The 24,274-nt window shown below is 38.1% G+C and overlaps 1 protein-coding gene across 1 annotated transcript; it reads right to left on the reverse strand.

Annotated features, from left to right (window-relative positions):
- Positions 1 to 498: 498 nt before the first annotated feature.
- On the reverse strand, positions 499 to 19,302 carry LOC150095179 (BTB/POZ domain-containing protein 6-like). The gene is made up of 3 exons (XM_090411486.1): positions 19,278 to 19,302; positions 9,187 to 9,424; positions 499 to 2,173 (listed from the first exon to the last, which is right to left on the reverse strand). Exons 1-3 carry the CDS (start codon positions 19,300 to 19,302, stop codon positions 1,075 to 1,077), a joined length of 1,362 nt encoding a protein of 453 aa, XP_090267612.1. The 3' UTR covers positions 499 to 1,074.
- Positions 19,303 to 24,274: the final 4,972 nt, after the last annotated feature.

Below are 24,274 nucleotides of genomic sequence, written 5' to 3' on the forward strand. Positions count from 1 at the left end.
TTATTAGTATTATTAGTATTAATTGCGGGAAATAAAAATGTTTCAATACTGTTTGCATGAATCCGAAATGAAGAATTGTTTTTAAAATTGAACGGACAATTTAAAACACGAACAACACTCACGCCATCTACCCAGCTCGGAGAATAAAGAATCATTTGAGGAATTATTTTTTTAAGGAATTAAATTGGAAAATAAATAGTACACCAAACGCCAATGACCAAAAATGCAATTTCCGTGCAAGATATTGAAAACGTGTTATTAGATTGATTTGAATATAATCGATGTATAAAAGTGAACGAATAAGAAGTTGAAAAGTAAAGAATTATGCCTGAATGAAATATTTTCTCATCCATTTTATCGCGACAGTCTCGACTGCAGTCTTTTTAACATTTTCGAAGTGTGGCAATGAAAAATCACTTGAACCAGGATTAAGAAGCCGTTTTATTTATTCATTTTGTTCAGCAAAAAGGCTTCAAGAGTCATTTCATACACGGTACTCCTCCCCCATAAAAAAAAAATCATTTTTAATTTCGAACATTCAATCATGTGACCTGGTTCCGGCGTCGTGCTTACAGGATGGAGTCCCCAGGACACAAATGCGCGACAGCATTCACAACATGGCCTAAAATGAAAACGATTGCAAAGTTGGCGCTCGAGATTTCCCGAGGGAGACAAGTCGAAATTTGAAGTTTCAACGACAGGTCTATGGCGAGATCGAATTAAATTTTCTTGCAGAGAAGGAGAGAAACATTCGCCATAATCAATACTTAAACTTCAACACGTGTAAATTGTAAAGGATGTCAACTGTCATCCTTCTCCTCTTCTTAAAAAGAAATGCCGGTGATCCTCATGTCTCCTGCAGTCTAATTTGCGTGCCCCACCAAAATGAAGTCATTTCTGAATCCAATCACATGAAATCGTCAGGAGGCTTGTTCTGGTTTTTGTTCAAGTGGCTTGAAGTCAGGTTTGGACTAAAGGAATAAGGGATCGGCTAATTTTCCGTGGAGGTGCGCAAATTTTTGGCAACGAATGATCTTAAACTTCGTGGTGTTCCTGACTTGCTTATCCACGGATTTATGACTTAAAAAGAAGATCGACAGAAATTGAAAGCGAGTCCTGTTTTTGATCCATCACGGACACTTTAAAACCGACGTTGCTCCGTTTATGCGTGCAATCTTTGAAAGGTCCACTGGAACGTGGAAGTTCGACATTGAGAAGAGAGAGCTCGACCTCTACCTGTTCTCCCTGCTCAACATATACCGGATTCGGCACTACAATATGGCGCGGATCGGGTTGGTTAAAGTGCTCGATGAAACTGCTGGACGAGGTGATTTTATTTGTGATTCTAAGCGTGCTCTTGATATGGTGTGGCCGAAAGTGGTCCAGGCGGATGTACACTCCCGCTACAAACATCGATCCATCCGTCACACTTATTAGAAATCTAAGTGTGTCGCTCTCCTGCGACTGTTTTTCAAGAACTTTCTCGTCATAGTTGTCAGGCAGACGTTGATGTTCTCCGAGTTCTAGATTTGTTGATTGATTTTTTTTCGTCTTCATGGCTGCCCTTTCAAAGATTCCTTGAGGATGGCTTCGCTTCCTCGCGGAGAAACTGGCGGATGGCAACATGCTTGCTGGCAAAATTCCTGGCCCTATCTTCGTGCATAAAACGGGCCCGAGCTCGTCCATGGTGTACACTCCAGTGGCAAGAACTCTGACGATGTCTACCGAAGTCATCCACAAAGTTCTCACGTGAGGAAGAATTCGTTCAAGAACGCTTCTCATATTCCTTTTGGGGTCCATTTTTTGTCTCTCGCATTCGCGCTCACCCCATTTGAGTACTGCTCGAAAAACGTCGTATTCCGATTTAACGTTCAACGTGGATCGGCTCACGATGAAGGCCACGGTGTCTTCTTTTGCAGAGAGGAAGTCTTCGGATGAAAATATCTGCTTGCTGTGTCGGTCGAAAATCATCATGCATTGGTATATGACGAATTTTAGGTCCATGGCTGCAGCAAACTCATAAACTCTGCATGCACACGAGGGATCGGCGTGCTCCCTGATAAACGCGTCGCAACACCACTCCAGATGATGGATCAGGTACTTCCTGGCGCAGTACAAGGTGTCCATCGCCTCTTTCAGGGAACGGATGTGTGCCTCGTCGGTGTAAAGAAACCTGTAAAGAGATTTGAATGTAAAATGAGAAATCTGTGATAATCTTAGAGCGAAGGGGGGAATTTAGAATCGTAGCTAATTTCTTTTGAATCAAAAGAAAACTCATTGGATTATTGAATGTTTAAATGAAAACGAGTTGGCCCGCATTTCTCTCTTTTGGCCAATCAGGCTAAATTGCATCTTTTTCAAAGTGCCCACTTTTTAGGGGGTCGAGCACTTTTTTAAAATTTTGATTACTTTGTTTTAATCTTTTGCCGCTCTCTCCTCGCAGATGAGGCGAGTCTGTTGCATAATTCCTTTTTGAATAACTGAAAAATCGAAACGCATTTTTAACCAAATGTGTCGACGGACCTCCGTTAGGGCAGCGTCCACCCGCGTGGGTCGAACTATTAAAAGTTTCAATTCGGATAGTAAGAACCAAGCGGTCGGGACTCTCCGCTAAATTTCGGAATCGTTCGTAACTTAAGCGGTAACAGCGATTGTTTTACCGCCCGCGCGCGTGTATCCATGCCTGCTCATCGCGTTTGACCCACGAGTTGTGACCGAGGTGGGTTAAATGATGGTCGGCTATTAAGAAATCTTGCAGGGCAGTCTGATAATAATTAACGTTGAAATATTTAATTTATTGTAATAAATCTCTCTTTCGTATTTCTGAAATCCTTTAATACGGATTGTGGTTTAAAACAGAATGTTTTAAATTCACAACAGAAGAAAGCGAAGGAAATAGAAAAGGATTGCTGGAAGGGTAAGAAAAAAAAAAGGTTAATAAGACGAATGAAATTATTATCCAGCAGAAACAATTTCATTCGTTTCGTTAAATTTCGCAATTTCGGTTTCTAATGTATAACTGATAATGTACTTAATAATTAAAAAAAATGTTTCGCATGTTTGTAATTTATTAGAGTAAAATAAAAGGAACAGCAAAAAGAGAGAAAAGAAAAATTCACTCAAAAAGTCATATCTATAAAATTTCTTTCAGGAAGAAACAAACGATATTGGGGAGATGACTAGCAGTGGACAAATTACTATTATGGAAATGAAATAAATCGTGAGAATTCTCATTTAAAGAACTTGCAGAAAATGTAATTGGTAACAATCTTCCAAAGCGCATTTCATCGGAAGAGTAAAATGAAGTATTAAAAGAAATGAAAACCGAAAAATCCCAACAGAATTCATAAAAATATGCAAGAAATAAATTTCACCAAAGATTTCTTCAGTGACTAGAATCATGCAACTGTGGTTCCCTATAAAGAAGCACGAAAGTTTTAAGAGTGTATCAGCACTCTTAAAGCACATCAACGCTAATTGGTCTAATGTAATTAATTGTAGGATAACTTAGATACTTTTAATTTGTCAATTAATATAATTTTAAATATGGAAAGCGTAAAAGTCAAATGAACAATAGCTATGCTTTACGCGCGCCGTTTATGTGAGAAACACAAACGTTAGTTTTCACCGATAATCTAACCTCACCCCTTCGTGGTGAGATTAGTTATCGCAGGCAAAAACACTAAAGTAAGACACGGATGATTTTAATTTTAATACGATTTTTAAATACATCCATGTAATAAGCACAGAAATCAGAAAAAGTGATCACTTGGGAAATTATTATTTTGCTGGATTGAACCCTGAGAGAATTGCGAAGAGAAGAAACAAGTCGCCGTTCAATCACCTCTTGATAATTTCACAGGAAAGGTCGAACGGCCAAGGGAATCATTCTAAAAAAATATTTTCTCATACTATTTATGCAGTATTATACTACTTTAGATTTATAATTAGATATTGAAATTCAATTTGTGTGTGAATGCTCTGAATAAAACTAAACAGAAATCAATTGACTTTAAATATGTCAATATACTACCGCATGCACTTACTATGAACACATACACAACAGGTGGTTCACTGGCAAACGGATTACATTCGACTTACGTAAAGTTTGCGAAACGTAATTCTTACGTAAGTCGGGGACTGACTTTATTACAGTTTCTGATAGCTGAGCATTTTCATTTCTGTAGTGATATTTAGTTGCGCGATCTTAACTGATTCAGCTCTTGCTTCAATGCACCAGCTAAAACTGGGCTTATTATACTTATCTTAATTTCAATATTTTGGTTTTCATTTTTCCGTATTATTCTTTTTAAACAACGAGAAATTTTGTTTGCCTTAAGGGATTGCTCCTTTACTTCATTTTCCTGTTGAACTGATCCGAATTCGGAACTATTTAAAATTCCTCGATTGTTCTTTTAATGTTTGTTTCATTTCTAACTTACACCTGATTGGTTTCTTACTAATCACAAGTGTTTTTTTTTTTTTTTCAAAAATTCACGATATTAGCCACGCCATCCGGATTGCAAAAAGGTAAGGCGAAGAAAATGATTGTCTTGGTTGGTACCAGTGATTTGAGAGGCGAGAAGTATTCCATGAGGGAGGATGTAAATGAGCTGTTAGAAGACGCAAAACCAAAGAGATAGAAGGTGAAGATGTACGTCTCCTACCACAGTGTGGAAGAGGTGAACTGAGGAGGAGAGCATTGATAGCCAATGAGTCTATGCGTAGATTGTGCAAAACAGATGATGTAGAATTTGTGGGTCTGTGATCTTTGTTTGACGAAAGAAGGATTTGTACAATGCGGACGGACTGCTTCTGAATGGTTTTGGTGTCTGGAGAGAGAGAGAGCTTTGTTCGCTGAACAATCTGAAGGCAAATTCAGGAACATTTAAGCAATTAGGGTGGACGCAAGTGAGTATGAGAATGACAAAATGTTGAATCTAGTCTCTCAAGCAAAAATATTGAATTGGGTAGTTAATTCAGGAAGCAAAGGTGGGTGGTAGACTAAAGGAATGCCGCAGGTTCTATATACGAATGCCAGAAGTATCAGGATCGAGAGGGAGGAGTTTGGACATTGGTTAGTGCATCATCACCAGACGTTACAGGCATTAGCAAGTCTTCGCTAATAGCAGATGATATAATTACAGGGACTGAATGTGAAGGGGTGGTTCAGTATTTTCAGGGAAGATAGAGAAGACGGGATGGGAAGGAGTACAGCAGATGAAACCAAAAAGAATAGGAAACAGGCAGGAAGGGAGCTGCTCATTTGAAGAGTCTGGTGTGGTAAGACAAAATATACAGTTGGTTGATATGCGTTGCCAAATTCTGGAAGACATGCATTGCCAAATTGGTACAATGATTACAGGTCGAGTGATTATTATAGGAAACTTCAACTATGGAGATATACACTGGAAGGAAGAAAGATCACATGGCAGGAAGGAAATAGAACTGATACCCTCCTTGCTGAGAGATTATTACTTAAGGCATGTAGTGGACGGGACTAGGGGTGGGATAGTATGGGATCTGGTCATTAGAGAGCTCTCCATAACCAAGGTGACAAGATTGCCTCCAATTGGTGAAAGTGACCATGCCGTCTTGACTTGGAAGACTGTAAAACATGAAGAATATTCTTTAAAGAAGGGATGTTTGTGGAACTACGAGGCAGGTGATTATGACATGTTTAACGAAGAAGCTTAAATCTGTACTATGGCATAAAAAACTGCAGTGTAGGGATGTTAGTAGTGCATGGGATATAATTAAGGATCATCTAGAGGAAGCAGTATTAAATAGTACATCTAAGGGTTAATCAGGTAGGAGTTAAATGGATGAGTAATATCATTAAGCACGAGCTGCAGAACAAGAAAATGCTCTGGGAGGTATATAAAGAGAAAGTTAATAGCAAACTCACGAACAGTGCAAGGCTCAGGCAAGAAAGGTGACCAGCATGGCAAGAAAGGCAAAATCAGATTATGAGAAGAATTTAGCCCAGCAGGCCAAAGGAAATTCCAAAGTATTCTTTCGTTATGTTCCGAGTAAGAGGAAGAACGACTATGGAAGATTAACCTTAAAGAGTGATGATGGTCACGAAGAGACAGAAGCAGATGAAATAGTTGAGTTACTGAGTAAACACTTTGCAAGCATATATCTTCCTAGTGAGGTTCCTGGTTTAACCTCTGTTACAGACACTAATGTGGGAACAGAAGTGGATGAATTGGAGGTCCTTACAATATTGCAGCATTTCCATGTAAATACAGCTGTGGGTTTAGATGGGATATCAACTAGGATTTTGCGAGAATGGGCAAGAGAACTGGTAATGCCCTTTGACTAAGCTGTTTAATTGAAATCTCAGCTCTGGTAGAATTCCAAGGGAGTCGAAGGAGGGCTAAATTATTCCTCTGCATAAGGGAGGTTCTAAGACTACAGTAGCAAATTATAGACCAATCAGTATCTCAGGTGTAATGGTAAAAGTACTAGAAAAATTGGTGAAAAAAGAGAATTCCACAATGCGTAGATAAAAATATGATACCGTATAAGGTCAGCATGGCTTTGTGAATGATTTTGCTGGATTTTGCAAAGGCATTTGACAGAATACCATACGGAGCACTGTTATGCAAATTAGAACAAATGAGGATTAATACGACACTGGTTAAGTGGATAAAAGGGTGGCTGCTGGACAGATATTAAAAAGAGGTATATGGATGAGCAGAATCGAGGTAAAAACAGGTGACTAGTGGTGTGCCACAAGGTTTCAGTGCTGGGACCATTGCTGTTTAATTGATAAATAAATGATATAGGAAATAACCTGGAAGGAAATATTCAGTTGTTTGCTGATGAAATTAAGTAGAGTAATAGTTACTAGAGGCGATTTGGAAAGCTTGCAGGAAGATTTAAATAGGCTGTCAGTATGGGAAAAAGTTAAAGGGTATCAGTTTAATGTCGAGAAATATAAAGTTATGCACTTTGAGATAAATATATTACAAGCCGTTTATTACACTGATGACACTGTACTCCAGGAAATAGACGAAGCTGGAGATTAGGGGTTAGAGACTAGAGATTAGACAGAGAGTTAAAGTTTAGAGAACCTATTGCTAAGGTTAACATAAGGTTAACTTTCTAACCTCCACTATTATAATACTTGACATTTAAAGCAAAGTAGATAGTATAATATCGAATAAAGAGCATGGGAAAACAGAATAAGATTACTTGGCTAGTGAAGAACACATTAACAAGTAGAGATAAGTGGGTTGTAATTCCTCTTTATAAGGCCTTGATAAGCCCATATCTGGGTTACTGTGCTCAAGTCTGGTCTCCTGGGTGTCTCGGGGATGTGAAAGTGGTGGAGAGGATTCAGAGGCGAGTGACCTGTGGAATGTTCCCCATAAGGACAGATCGAGGATGCGTGGATTGCAGAAGTTGGTTGATAGGAGAAAAAAAGAGGAGATGATTAAAAACGTTTAACTTGCTTAAACGGTTTTATAGGAGAGATGCAGGGGAAATGTTTCAGAACTTGGCTAGAAGTTAAATAAAGGTGTGGTCAGTTGGGGTGTTAGGGGGTAGATTTTTCGCTTGGGGAGAGCGGTGAATGAGCGGAAAGGGCTGCCGGACTGAGTTGTGAGTGCTTTGTCTGTTATTAAGTTCAAGGAGAGATATGATAGATTGTGTGGATAGGTTGGGTCTCCGGCGATGAGTCTTCGGACTCCATGGAGGTTCCATCTAATAATAATAATAAAAATATTTCCGTATTATTTTATTTTATTTTTTTGAAAATTCTGTTGGAAATGAAATACTGTACTTCTTTTTTGAATTTTTCTTCTGGGCTTTCTGCCAGTGTGACATCATCTGCATAATAGATCTAATTTATTTCCTATATTTTTGTCGATTTTGTGCTGATATTAATTGACACCTAAACGTTTTCATTGAGAACGGCAAAAGCAGGTCAGCAGAATACAAAAACGTAGAATAATTAGACGAATAGAAAACTGAAATGAAGTAATAGAAGACAAGTTAGGAGACTACGAAAAGGGTGGAAAGATGGATTGCAATAGACATTGTCACAAGTCGAAGACATTAATGAAGAAGGTAGCTAATTCTTACATCCTTGAGGTGGAAATGTAATGCTAATATGCTCTTGCCTTCTAACCTCCACTATTATAGTACTTGGCATTTAAGGCAAAGTATATTGAATAAAGAGCATGGGCAAACAGAATCTTTTTAATGTTTAATCGGTCCGAATTTACACAAGTCGGAGACCGCCTCTCTCCGGGGTAAACTGAATTAGTTGAAATCCTTCTCGCAATGGCCTCCACTCCTTGATATAGAGAGATCTTTATATTCTTCTGCCTGTCCAAGAATACGTTCAATCTGGAGATGCTTCAGCTTCACTCAGCGCAGTCGCAATGTTTCAACTTTAGTTGTTTGAGATATTTTTTTTCTTTTTCATTATTCTTTGACCAATCTACATTTCAACGTCCGCTTCGTGTGCAAATTGCTTTAAATAAGAAAAGAATTAAAAGAATACATACGAAAACATCCAGAACTGGTTTCGAACCAACTTCCCATTTACCTGAAATAATATTCCTTTTCGAAGAAGTTTTAGCATTTTGTAAAGCTGACAGCGACTCGCGTCCACAGAAATGATACACAATCGAGATGAATGCAGCCCATTATTTTTTTTTCATTAAAAAATTCTTTTTTTCTCTCTCTCTCTTTAATTTCTAAACTAATTTTGCATAACTACAAACCTACTCCACTCTTTCCTGCCTTCCACATTGATGATGATTAATAAAAGTTTTGTTTTTTAAATAAATCTTTCACCATAAAGATGCCATGTTGTAGACCTTATGCAGTATATCGCCAGCAAGCAGGGAGAGAGAGAGAGAGAGAGAGAGAGAGAGAAGAGTTACTACCTTTCATAATAAGTGAAGCTTCTGGATATGTTCTTCTGTATAATATAAGAGAACGGAAACTAATTTGGCCAATAATGTAAACAACGTTTGATGTAAAAACTCTCAACTAGTTTCCAAGACCGATGAGTCATCGGTCGATGAAATCAATTTCATCCCCCTTTTATCGTTACAACCTGCTGCATAATAGAATTCTCGTAAATTATCAAATCACTATTAGAACCGCTTTCGGATGTTACTTCATAATTTAAATCGGAAAACTTGGTTTAAACGGTTACACTACCTCATCATGCAGCGGAATGCTTCGGCAGAGACATCGGGAAGGTGAATTTCGTCCTTTTCTGGAAGCATCCCGTAGAACATGGCCTGGAAAACGGGACTGCTCATGGCGAGGATCAGCTTGTGGCCTTTGACCTCTGACTTATCCGCACCCACCAGGAATCGAACGTCTGTCAGGAGCTCGTTTTCGATCAGAAACCGGGTTCGATGCACCACGGCTTTCTTGTCGCTTTGCCATCGACCTGCAAACATTAAAGAAAATTTTATTATCCGAACATCATTTCAGAGCTCCGCTCAGTTTCCAACTCCCGCTAACGTTTTTTTTTTTCCCCGCATATCTACATAAATCACGTGAAGAAAAGGTTATCAACACGTTTCCCCAACCCTGCATCTGATCTCACGCAGAAGCTCAACTGCCAACTTTGAGAATTGTTTCCTCCTCCACATCAACCCTGCAGGGTCTTCCTTATTCACTCAGTTTCTTCATTTCCGTTTTTTATGAGAATCCCACTCGTATAAGACTGTAAGCCGGTCGCAGTTGTAGACGCTAAATGCGGAATTTTTTCATGCGATTCAGCCCTCCAATAACGAGGGTGGTGGGCTCGCAAAGAACAATCAGAATAATATTGTTTTTTTAAGTGAGATAAGAACACCTCAATTTCTTCAAGTTGATAAACTCCTATTGCTTTAAGAAGAAAATCACAACCCGAACTGACTAGACGCAGAAGGGTCTTCAAAGCCAGCCTAGCCAGTGGATCCGCTCTCCAACCAAAAGGCTGCGGGTTCGAATCCCGCAGTGGGCGTGGATGTTTGTGATTGTCAGTGAAAATACTAATGGTGGTGGTCGGCGGTAGATGGCGTTGGTGTAGATGATGCGGTTAGCTGTAGTTGGCGGATTGAGCGGTGGAGACGGAGAGTTGTAGAGCAGGTCCCCTCCTTTTTGAACTAATTAGGAGACTTTTTCACTGTGGCAGTCTTTCTATGTCTTCTGAGCTTTTGGAGGTGTCGCGTAATAATAATAACAATTTTTAAACACTTTATTATGTTTTGCATACAAATAATAATTACATTATAAAATATTAGAAATTACAAAATTCCAAAATTCTAAAAATTACATACATATAATAATAATAGTATTTTTTTTTAAATTCAATGATTTCTATTATTAAAATATGATTGCATATTATGCATTTACAAAAAACACGTTGTTCTGTTTTTTTTGGTTTTTTTACAATGAATTTCATACACATTTTCCTTTTTTTTTATATATATTATGCGTTAATAACAGTTACTATAGATGGTAATTTATAGTTTACAATTGAATAAGATTACATTTTCTTAACAGCATTTATAGTATAACAATATGTTATATTTTACAATTTTGTGCTTTTAATATATTTTAGCGCTGTAACTACAGCACTTCAATGTAAAAAATATTTTTTTCTTTTTGTTTTCATCTCAGTTGAGATGTAATGTCTCAGGTTGCATCCTCTAAGCTAAGCTTATCTGAAGATGACACCGGTTAGATATTTTTTATTGATTTGATTGCTGTGTTGGAAGTAGGCTGATGTTTGGGAGGTCAAAGGAATGATCTGAAAGGTCTAATCAAAGTGAAATTGTCGGTATATTCTGGAGTTATTACATCTGTCTTGATGGTTCACATTCATATTTGTTGCGATTTTTTAGGAACTAATTAGGAGACTTTTTTTTTTCACTGTGGTATCCTTCTATGTCTTCTGAGATTTTGATTTGTATCGACTTTGAAGTTTGTGACTTCCTGAAGAATATCTTGGTATCTCTTCTCCACAAATATTGGTAATTTTGTTCTTTTTGTTTTCCTTGCATGGTACAACAGATTTTAGTTGAATGGTATTAAGTGAATTCGAGAATATTCAGATAGGAAGATTGGTGTATTGTCTTTCAATGTGTTCAAGTCCTTGGCAACTGTTTTTTTCTGTCTGCTGGCTTTTGTGAGATTGTCTCTTGTGGACTTGCTCTTAAAACGAATTATGACTGGTGCAGGTCAAGCCTTGTTTTTTGCTTTTCCTACGAATCCGATTTACGGTCTGAATATCGTTAAGCTGTAGGGGATGTCAATTGCATAACCTAATTTTAGAACTACATCTCTGAGGTGTTCTGTTGTTGCAGTTTCAGGAAGACTGTTTATGACAAGATCTTCTTTATGTTGTTGCTGATTTAAACGTTCGTATTTTAGCTTTGGAGAATGAAGTTCTTGACGTAGTTCGGATGTGTCTTTCATAAAATTGTGTTGCCTGTCAGTTAGTGCGTTAATGCTGATTTTAATGTTTTTTTTACTTTAATGTCACTTGCAACACTTCTATCAATGCTAAATTATTATGTCTGACCAAATCTTCATATTTGCTAGATTTTTTTTGTTATTTGTTTGTTCTGTTTGTCAAAGAGTTATTGCACAAGATCTACTAAACTGGATTTTATAGTCTCTAGACAGTTTTCTATTAGTATATTTCAGGAGTTCAAATTATAGGATTCGCCTGCATTTTTTTTTGTCTGTTCAGTTCATCGTCTGATTTTGCTTCCGGTATAATCGGCTGCGTCGTAGGTGGCTGCCTTAGGCGAGTTTCTTTTGGTTGTTTCTGAAAGGCCGGCATATGTAAAGTGTACAATCCTACTACATTTCCTACAGGTTATATGATTTCCGTCGAACGTAAATCCTTCAGGAATTTGATGCACTTCATGAATCACCTTTCTTCCCTTGAGCAAGGGTAATGTGATTGTAAAGATTGCGACATCCTTTGTTCTTCGCTCCTTGTTGACCATGGTCCTCTCTGTTCACTTTACAGCACTTCAAAATTTGGTTTCTTCTTAGCCGATTTCGATGAATTTTATATCACCGTCTTCGGCGTGACAAGTAGAGTTACTTGGGAACACTTTGAAATTAAAAACAGGAGTTGGAACCACTTAAAAACTATAAAACATGGGAGCAGAGATATCACCGTACGCCCGTTCGTATGCCTACACAGCTCCCTCTAATAATAATAATAATAATAATAATAATAATAATAATAATAATAATAATAATAATAATAATAATAATAATAATAATCACTTGGTGCAACTTCAAAGAAGCTGTTCAACTATTTACAGCAATTAAAAATCAATGAAGTGACCCGTTATGACCTACAAAAACAGCATTACTTGGAACAGTCCATATTTTATGACGCTACTTGAGGAACTATTCTTAGATTCTTGGGCAGAATCTGAATTGCTGAATCACCAGTCATATTTTTATTTATATGATATATTGTTTTGACTGTGCATCAATTATGTGAATATAATAATAATAATAATAATAATTCGATAATAACCTCTGCAGAATAGGATGAATTTCAATATATTTTGTTTAATGCTATCGAAATAAATTCAAAAGAAAGATTGGAGGCTGCAGGATGAGTAGCATAAGTTTTCAAAGAAAAAACTTTGCTATGGATATGACACCTCGCGAAATCTTCATCATCAACAATTGGTGATCTGACAGGAACTGTCCGGTCAAGTTAAAAGAGCTCCATCTCTTTCTGTTCTCTCGAGTTCTTTCTTCGTGAACATTTCAGCTAAAGTTCCTTTCATCTAAATCCTGAGGCTTAGCAGCCTCCAGAATTTAGAGAAAAAAAAATACAGCCACCTTTTTATCTTGTCGTCCTCTTGACCTTTCCCTTTCGGTATTGATATTATTGTTGGTATTTTTTTCTAAATTTATTCTCAATATTTGTCCAAACCATTTCACCCAGGAGTTCACAAATCTTATTCTATCTTTCCTTGATTTTGCCGACACTCTCCTTAAAACTTTCATTTCCATTGCTTTTATTTTACCTACAGCATATCTCTCACTTTTTTTTTCTTTCTGTCACTAGAAAGTGCAGCTCCCGAATAACTGAAGTTTGCACTACTCTTGAAGACTTATCCATTAAGTCAAACACCATTAACTTTTGCATTTTGTCTATACTTAAAACCACAGCTCACTCTTTTTTCTATTAATATGTAACATATACGTCTATCATCCCACTCTGTTTGTCCAGTTTATTTTACACCTCTTCTTTTGAATGTGTGGTATATCTGCAAATACCGCTGGTTCTCCTTTCTGGCTGTTAGCAGAACACCAATCATCGCCACCATAATTAACAGCAATGGAGATGAGACAATCTCCTAATAATTACAATAAACACAATTATTATTAATGAAATCTTTAATAAAATAAAATAAAATAAAAAAATCAGCTAACGCCTTTTTATTCCTGTATGTAGGGACTAGGCGAGGCAGTTTAGCCCTATCTAACTTTTGGAGACTGATCTAGAATCACACTCATCATTATCGTCATCATCATCATTATCATTATTATTATCATCATCATGAATTACACTCATCCAGGAAAGCTAAGTTTAATTTTAGTCCTGAAAGTTTTTACAGATATATTCAATAAAGTAACGCAAATATGATTGCAAGTGAGATAAAAAAAAGTTGTAGCCGTGACATCCAATCGCCTTGCAGCGATTACTAACGACTTTTCCAGCAGTTTTTAAGAAAGGCAAAGTACCAGAGATCAGATCGTGTTCCTTAGATAATAGAAATATATAAAGTATTTGTACTCCTTATAGTAATGCGTTTCATAAACTACTCCAAAGCTTTTAACTTTGTTCAGAATAAGAAATTGTGGGAAGTAACGAAAAGAATGGATTTTCCTCGACACACTATCAAGGTTGATAGCTAACTTGTACAGTGAGCAAGAAGCCAAAGTAAGAACAACTGTTAGATTAATTGGGCCTCAGGTTGGAAAGGGAGTTAGGCAAGGATGTTTACTTTTTCCTCGCTTGTTTAGTATATATGCTGAGGACATCATGCTTGAAGCATTTGATAAACTCAAGACAGGAATTAGCATAGGTGGTAAATTGATAAGTAATCTGAGCTATGCTGATGATACACCTTTGTAATGACAAGGAAGAACTAGGACAAATTCTTGATAAAGTTAATGAGATAAGTAAGAACAGCCGACTTCAATTCAATCCTAGCAAAACAAAGATTATGGTTCTCAAAGAAAATATAGACAAGGAAGTGCACCTGAGCGAAAAAGAATTTAGGAAGTTAGCAAACTCGAGTACCTGCATCCATAATTGATATGAAAAATTACTGTCTGGAAGACGTCAAAAGAAGATTAGGAATGACTAAAACAACAGTCAGAGACTTGTCTAAAATTTGGAGGGATGGATCTATCTCCATAGGAACAAAGTTGAGGATTCTGGATGTAGCTTTTTCCAACAGCTACTTATGGATGCGAGACTTGGAACATAAAGAACATATTATGTCGATGATATCACCCACTAAATAAAAGGATACCATTTAATGGGTGCTAGAACAGATTGGCAGAACGTTAAGGCTCCTTAAAGATATGGAGAGAAGAATGCTGAAAAACTTTGGACACATACACACAATGGAAAGTAAAGTTCCTTGAAAAAGAGGATGAGGTAGACCTCAATGAGATACGTAGACAGATGGTATGCTTTAAGAAACAGATTTTCAGGAGTTAAAGCCTTCAGAAGGGCGTACAACAGAAACCCCCCACCCACCCCCACGGCGAAGACTGATGTGGCACATTCTCGAGGACCGAGTGAGCATACGGCATCTGGTGGTCCAATGAATAGATGAATGGAACCACACATAGTTGGAATAAGAAAGGCGCGAATCGACTTACAAAGGTGCAAAGCAACTTTCTGCAATTCAAAAATATCTGAAGGTTGATAATGTTTGAGAGACAGAAAGAGAGAGACGACATATCGCCCTGAGAAGCGCTGAAATGCGTGTCTGCCAGGGTTCAGTAAGCCATTTAACAATCATTTCTTAATTAGTTATTTAAGATTAGGGATAGATTTTTCTTATTATTTGAATTTTGAAAATAACACTTGCAAATCGGTCGAATTTTAACGAAAATTACAGTTAAATGAACGCTTACTTCGAATGTGAGTTTGAATAGATCTGCTTTGGCGTCAGAACATATTTCACTGATCCGCTGTCTTTAACAAACTTTTGACTAAAAAAAAAGTTTGCCAAATAAGTAATTCGGTTGCATATAATTCTTCTCGTTTTGCGTACTCACTTGACATACTGATACTAAAACTTATCCAACTGAAACAGAACTGAAACATTTTCATTACAAGAACGCACTACCAGAATGCTTTGTGAATGCTGAGTGAAGAGGGTTTAAGGTTCCAACGATAGATATCTTGTTGGATGAGTGGATTCCCATAAAGAGTCTGCTGACTCAATAGTTGATGTGAGGATAATAATTGAAATGTACTTTAGTAGAGATCTCAACGCTATCGAGATTCTTCCGGGTAAAGCAAATATTACACATGCACGCACGCACGCACAGTCGCACAAGCTCGGACGCGAACGGACATGCTTGAAATCGCTCCTGCTTTTACCTTGAATTAGTGCGGTATTGAACAGAAAAATGGATGTATCTAGCATCGACTGATAGCTCGTACAGTGCTCTATTTAACAGTGAGTAATTTACTCTATAGTTTCATAGTTCTAAGCGCGTATGAGTGAAATTTTATTCTATCTCTATGAACTGAATACTGCTGATCAAACTATCTATTGTTCATCTACCTCACGGACAACGTCCCGGTCATAATAGAATTAGCTGCTAGGGCACAGGCACCTACCCGCCTCCCGACTGCTGCCACTGAAGCCTATTCAATGGAATCGTCACTTGTAGGAACAAGCTGGAAAACTGTACGTACACTATTTTAAACTTTGTATCTTAGAAAGCGTAGCAATAGGAAAGCTATCAAATCTATTTATAGCTTTCAATAGGAAGGCTATCACACACAACTTTAAATAACATTAAGATAGCGGCACGGGACGAACTAGAGTTCGAAAGAGCCCTAGATTTGCTGCGTAACGTTGCCAAAGCAAGCGGTAATTTAAGAAACGATTTAAAAAAGAACATTCTAACCACAGTTAGCGAACTAAAGTAGTTTTTCAACAAAATGAAAAACAAAACTAAAGTAGCAATAGAACTACAGGCAGCTACAAGCAACCAGGAACAGGTTCACTTAGCTCAGCCTACTCAGCTATACTCTCAAGTCGTTAAAAACAAAGACGAATCTGAAAACAATCCATGCTATAAACTAATAGTGAAACCGATAGCTCAACTAAACAGCGAGGAAACTAAAAATATCATCAATGAGAAAATAGACAAAAGGAAAATCGAAATCGGAATAACAAAAATAAAAAGCATTAATAACGGAGGAGTCTTAATTGAATCCAAAGAAAAGACTGACATAGACTTGCTGCAAAAATAAATCACGAAGGAATGCCAAGACACGTTAGTAGCAAATCCCAGCAAGAAATATCTTCCAAGGCTAATTATATATGATATTCCAAGGGAAATTGATACGAACAATGCAATCGACTCAATCCGCATGCAGAATGAAGAACTCTTCAGAATCGATACAAAGCAGACACAGAAATTTATCATGACAAATAGAAAAACGCAAAATAAAAAAGAAAACTTAATTATTGAAGTCTATCCAACGGTGAGGACTAAATTGCTAAAACTGGTGGCAAAATGCAGTGGAGAATTGCCATTGTGCAGAATATATAAACATTCTGAGGTGCTTTAACTGCAATAAATTCCACCATCACACAGGAGACTGCAGGGGGAAAACCACCTCTCCATTCTGCTTTAAACAACATAAGTTCAGCGAGTGCCCACGAAATAAGTCCGAGATGAACTGCATAAACTGCCAAAATCGCAACAAGCATGCCAAAACTAAAAACAACCGCAAACACATGGCATTAAGCAAAGACTGCCCGACATACAACTACACTACAGACAGCTCAAAATTCAAAACATAGATTATGGAAAGCAATAATAGAGCTAACAGAAACAGCACTACATCCCTGGCATGCCTTCAAATAAATCTTCAATGCTCTATAAAGGCTGTAAATAACTTAATAGAACTCATAAATATAAAAAATATAGGACTAGCTTTAATACAAGAGCCCTACAACATCAACAACAAAATATGCGGCTTTCCAAGTAATTATAAAATATTTTCCAAAGGATCAGAAAGAAAGAGAGCTGCAACACTCCTGGCCAACCCTGAAGTCGAGGCAATATTAATTTCTCATCACAGCAACGAGGACTTGGTACTAATTGAAATTACCTAAAGAGGAATTAAAACTTTTGTTGCAAGTAGGTATCTAAATTATCACGGTGACATAAAATATGACTTAACAAAATGAGGAACATCTTGGATTTTACCATCAACCACCGCCTAATTCTAGGAATAGATAGCAACGCCCGTTCGGTATTATGGGTTAACGAGAACACAAACAATAGAGGTAAAAATTGGAAGAGTTCATTGCATCAAATTCACTACACGTACTAAACGACGACTGTAACAGTCCATCATTCGAAAATACCAGAGGAAGCAGCTTCATCGATCTGACAATAGCAAACAACGCTAGGTTATCCCGGGTTTTTAATGGAAATGTGAAGAAGAGGAAAGCTGTCCTGATCATCGCATATTAAGTTTCATCGTCAGTAACAAAAATTTAAACGGAATACATAACACAAACCATACTTCACCAATAAAACCAACCTAGAGCAATTTATAAAAGCATTTAAAAGAGAATTTTCATGCCTAATTTCAGAACGTCAGTTTAATGGGATCAGCTTAGACAAGAACTCATCTGGGCATCAGTACAAACCGATGTAGTCCTCCTTGCTTCTGCGCTTTCATCAAGTCTGATAAAATCCAGCGACCAAACACTCAGAACAAACAAGAAGCTATACATCGATGGAAGAAAATCAATACCTTGGTGGAACAACGAACGAAACGTGTTAAGAAAGAAAACCTAAGAAAACGTGTTAATAACCCAAGATTTGAGAGAGAGTAGAAGACAGAATTGCATATATAAATTAGCGGCAAGTAAGAATAGGACAACACCTATACTATCAACTATCAAGAAAACTGAGAGCACCTACACTACAAACTTAGCAGAAAGTGCAGCTATTATGATAGAGAAGTTTATTCCCGATGAATCAACAGATGAAGAAATCCACGAAACTTACAGACAAAAACTGGAAACAGACATAGACCCTCCTGACGACGACTTATTTACATCTAATGAAATCGAGTCACTATTAAGATCAAAAAAAAAAAACTCCTCGAGAAGACGACATTACCAGCGATATAATCCTAAAAGTATTTCTCGAGTTCCCCGAATTCATAACAACAGTTTACAACAAATGCCTAAAAAGAAGACGATTTCCTTCAACATGGAAACACTCAAATATTAATTCAAATCAAACCAGGAAAAGAAACATCCGACGAAATTAACAAATACAGACCAATCAGTCTCATAAACGTTGCTGGTAAGGTAGTAGAAAAACTGCTAATAAACCGAATAATGCACTATGTCTGCTCAAGAAACCTATTAAGCAGCAATCAATATGCATTCAGACCTCAGTCCAGGACAGTAGATCCAATTATGGAGGTGAAAGAGTGCAAAAGAGAAGACAGTCTACAGCAAAAAAAAAAAAAAAAAAAGACGTACTACTGATCTCACTCGATGTGCAAAGAGCCTATGATGCTGGGTGATGACAGCCATAATCAATCAATTAACAGATTTAAAATGCTCAAAAAACTTTCTCAACCTTACGAAAAATTATTTGTCATCTGCAAATAAAGGCTGTAATCTGTCCATAGCAGAAAGAATTTGTCAGAAGAACAATGACCTCCCGCTCACTGCATTCATTATTTATTTTATTTTTTTTTTAAATTTTAATTCAGCCTTTCTCCCCCTTCAAAAAAAACAAAAAACAAAACAAAAAAAAACCGCAAACCTGTTGCACGTCATTAGCATAACGTGCGTAAACTAATCACTAAATAATCGTAAGCCTACCCAGTGTTAAAGGTCAAACGAAAACAGACCAACTGTGGTACTTTAGGGAAAACCACTAATATCAAACTATTATAATTAATGTCACATGAACACACGAATAACATCGTATTAAATGTGACGAGAAATAAAGTAAAAAAAAAAAAATACCTTTCTCGTCGTGCTTAGCTGCCATTGTGCTCGTAGCGCTACTCACAAATCAACTGGTTCGAAAATTAACAGAGCAGAAAATAGAAATAGAAATCTAACCTAAACTACACCTTCGCTTTATCTAATCTTTGCTTTCGTTACCAAATAGTGAAGTACATGGAATTATCGTTTGAGTTTTGATTAAAAAGTTATCTGAAAAACATGCGATAATTTTGGTTTGGAAAGATATTTCTTCCACACCACGAATTTTTTTTTTTAATCCCAAATTGTTATGAGATCGCTATTTTGGTTTTCCTGGCTTTGTTTTGCGTTTTCCGTCGAGCAAATCTGCACAACAGCGTGATCAGAAATGCAAAATACTAAAAATGGAAATTGCGTCATTAATCTCGCTTTATAGAATTCTCGGTTTCTTGAGTTGAACAAAAGCAAATTTCGTTACAAAAATTCCGTCGATTTCACTTACAGAACATTGGTATTATGACGGGGGGGGGGGGGGAAAGACAACAAATGTATCATACTGAATCTTAAAATCCTTAACACTCCTTGCATTAACAGCACATGGTGATGTGCGCCATATCACTGAGTGGAACACCAACCCAGTGATACAAACGCTGCAAATACGCACAGTGTATTCTGCAAATGTAGGAATATACTGTACGTATTACGGAAGCGATATCTGAGGGAAAAAAAAGTTTATCCAAAATTAACCACCAAGGAGCGCTGTTCGATTTGCCGAATGTACAAATAGAGTAGCAATTTTTCTGTGTGGGTGTTCGTGTGTGTTTGTAAGAAGGAGAAAAGCGACACAAGCATAAATAACACATTTTTATTCTCCATTATGCATTCATGGGCTGCACTGTTCCATGTGCTACTCTTTCCAGTATGCCACAAACTTTGCACTGTGCAAAGGATGGTCCCGATAAACCCTGTCTTTGAGAAATCTCCAGAGCCAGAAGTCACACGAGGTCAAATCACACGAACGAGGTGGCCACGCAGTGGGAAACGCACAATGATCATTCTGGTTTTGGTTAAATGTTCCCGAAGAACTTCCTCTATGCATTGACTCATGTGTGTGCGAGGCGACACCATCCTGCATGAAAAGAACCGAATCCAAGCACACAGATGCTGCTCTAGTTATAGCACAACAAAATTGTGTTGGAGTGTTAGTAGATAGGAAGTTGAAGTTCAGGGACCATGTGGCAAAGATTGCAAATACAACTCAGAGGATAGCTGCAACACTGACACGAACTTCGACTTATAAAGATAAGGATGCCATTAACTCCTTCGCAAGGCCTTGATAAGACCTCACTTTGACTATTGTGCACAGGTGTAGTCTCCTGGTTTTGGTTGTGTATTTTCGGATACAATGGAGAGACTGTGAAGGAGAGAGTTAAAATGATATGAGGATTGTGGAATACTGATATTGAAGACCGCTTGGGAATTAGTAGAATGCATACACTAGCAAACAGGAGAAAGAAGAGATTATATGATGCAGATTTACAAACTTTTGAAACGGTTATACAGAATTTCAGCTGATCGAATTTTTCAGTTTATGGAGGGTGGGGAAAAGACGGGTGAGTATCCTTGGAAGCTGAGAATGGATGCCGTCAAGAAAGGGGTGAGATCTCAATTTTTCTCTTATAGAGTGGTGTGGGATTGGATGTTGTCTGGAAAAGGAGTGTGAATGCACAGGTCCTATGACATGCGCAGTTACTGCAGATACCTCTCAGCAGTAAGTGCTCATGTCATAGGACCCGACTGGCAATGTTCTCAAAGAAGAATGGTCGAATGATAAACGAAGCTGTAAAGCCGAACCAGACTTTGGGTGATGCAAAGGAAATTGTTGGATTGCATGCGGGCTTTGCATAGGCCATATCCTCTAACTGTGGATATTCACAACTCCGTTCATGTGAAAGTGAGCCCCATCTTCCTGCAAAATCATCCTCGGCAGCGCAGCATTCAACCCCACTCGAGAAAAGAATGTTGAAGCGAATGTCAGTCGACTTTCAAAGTCGTGCTGGTGCAACTCCTGTGTCAGGCTTGTTTGAATGCGTAGAAACGCAGAATCTTCCAGCGAGTTGTATAAGATACATCCATGTGATTTGATACAGCACGTGCACAGCAGACACCGACGCTGTTAGCATGACCTGCTCCACAACTGCAGCAGAACTTTATTCACTTGTGAGATGATGAGTTTGTGACCTCAGTCAGGTCGAACTCCCAACGATCCAATTTCTTCAAAATGAAAAATCATTCGTCGCTGAGCACATGGAAATAGCCACCTCGTGGACATGGGTTCAGGCGACGAAATTCGCGAAGTGCACCAACAGCATCGCCATTGTTTACCTAATACGAGCAAAGCGCGTCGGGGAGGTTAATGCCGTCACTGGATGGTATTAACGACCTGAATGACAGCAAAAATCCGATTCCATCTTTTTAAACCTTTCTGGCACCTGGCGAGTTGCATGAGATGTAAATTCCGTGCATTTGGCATGTGTTAACGACACTCCCTGGTATTGAATTTTGGGACTACTTTTTTTTTTGTTAGATACTTCGACATGTCGCACAATGTATTCCTGAGAAGTTTCGTGTAGCATTTGGATCACTGGATGACGCTCCACAAGGTCTTAAACAGGGATACCTGAATATATATATATATATATATATATATTCAGGTATTCGTCAAAAAATGTATACACACTTTAACAGATATCATCTTTGGACTGTATTCAAAGTTAGATGAAATTACGGTAGCAATGTGTAGTATGATGTTCTCTCAAAAGATGTCGTTACCCAAATGAATGCTAGCATCAACACGTGACCGGTAGGACAGTGAAACAAAATGGCCGAGGCACGATTGTTGGGCAAGGAAGTCAATTTATCAGGGCTCAATATCTGGTACGGATTGTCATCTAGGAGTTTAAGAGAACCATTCTTCTTTGAAGGTACTGTTACTGGTCACGTGTACCTAGACATTCTGGGTATCCTCATCTGCACATCCATTTTACCTGTCATTCATGCACTTTATGGGAATGATCAATTTCTTTTCCAACAAGATGGCGCATCACAACACTACCACCGAGACTTGAGAGCTTACCTAGATGAGAGCTTCGGGAACAACGGATAGGACGAAGAGGTGCAGTTGAGTTCCCCAGCCACGTTCTCCTGATTTAACACCCTTGGACTTCTACCTATGGGGGACTCTAAAGGATGTAGTGATCGTAGAAAACCAGCTACACTGGTGGCCCTTCGGAAACAAATTGAAATGGCACGCGCAGCAATCCTACTGGACACTTTGGCCAACGTTGCCCAAGCAGTAGTTCACCGTAATAAGTGTCTGGACGCTAATGGTAACCACTTTGAGCACCTCGTGTAATTGTAGAAGTCAAAGGTAACTTGTATTTATCCCTTGCTATCTGTATAAATTTAGTATTACAATTTTTATACAGGTTTTTCTTTTGCTGAAGTGTGTATACTTTTTTTTGACGGACTTTGTATATATATATATATACTGTATATATATATATATATATATATATATATATATACAGGCTGAAATCAGAGCTCTATGAGGGCTTTCAAGTGTGGTAACATTCTTTTACGAAAACGCGCAGTTACAGTGGCAACCTTATGAGACGGTGCATTGTCTTGCTGGAAGAGACAATGGTTAGTTTCATAGAAACGCCACAAACTCGGAGTTCAATGATCGTGGCACCACAAACAGAGGTCCGAGACCACACCAAGAAAAATAAGATTTTACCGTCAATCCGCCACCTCCGAATTTCATAGCTGGAATTATGCACTCTGGTAAGAGAATTTCACTGGACAATATCCGCACCCGCTCATCTGCTCGGTAGAAGATGTATCTGATACATCGCTCCTTAACACAGCGTTCTCAGTTTTCACGTTCCACTGTACACGCTCTTTGCACCGCTGAAGAAGGCACTGCATGTTCATTCGGGTCATGCTGGGTTGCATTTTGGAGTCTTACCGTGGAAACTCATGTTGTGAGCCTCGTTTCTGAATGTTTTTGTGCACATTCGCGTGTCAGTCGACGCCCGGAACTCCGCATTCGACGTGTTCGGCGACAAATGGCGGTTTTTATATATTATCCTTCGTAGCACCCTACGGTCAGGTTCGGTAAGCGTGATGGGCTGCTGGTAGCACTTCAGTTCACTCCCTACGCTTCCATGTCAGTATGGTATCACTGATTGTTGATGGGTCGCCTAATTTTTCAATCATTTTCCAAAGAGATAGGCCTGCAACATTGGCATCTTATCACAACGCATCTTTCCAACTCAGCCAGTTCTCTTCTCGCAGCCATTTCACCCGGAGGCAGTTGCACTGACTTGGGAGCATCGTGTTCCTCCAGTTTATACTGGCTACAAACAAGTGACTCGTTACACGGCACGATGCAGCTTGCTTGCAGGGTGTCCGTTGATTGCTTTCCAAGCAGTGTATTAATTTAATTATTCTTATTGCTATTTATTATTCATACATAGATGCATGTAGGGCATATTCATCTACGTTGTAATATGGAAATGGAAAATTTAGATCCATTTTTAATGTGAATGCCTGTACTAATTATGGTTATATGTTACCTAAGAGGCATTTGCAATAATATTTATGAATTACTTCGCTTGTCCACCCGTTGGATACCTTAATACAGCAGTTAGAAATACTTCAGCTCACGTTGAATTTTCGGTTAATCGAATACTAAGCTTTGCTATTTAGCAAAGATGACACGAGAATCTGGCCTTTATGCTTTGATTTTCTGCTCTCAAAAAGTCCCGCAAATGCAGTGGATATTTCATCGAAGCCAATCACATTCTATTTGCTTCGTTTTAATGGCATTTCTGCAGAAAGATTCATATTCAGGTCTTCGACAGTTCCACACTTTTGTGTCGCATGAATTATGGCAAGGCTTTGCAGAGGAAATACCGCATTTTCTGTTGAGATATTCTGTGCAGTTATTTTTTTATTGTTATTATTATTTT

Source organism: Typopeltis vanoorti, chromosome 21, assembly GCF_054136105.1.
Source record: "Typopeltis vanoorti isolate ZY-2024b chromosome 21, IOZ_Tvanoo_1.0, whole genome shotgun sequence".
NCBI classification, from domain to species: Eukaryota; Metazoa; Arthropoda; class Arachnida; order Uropygi; family Thelyphonidae; genus Typopeltis; species Typopeltis vanoorti.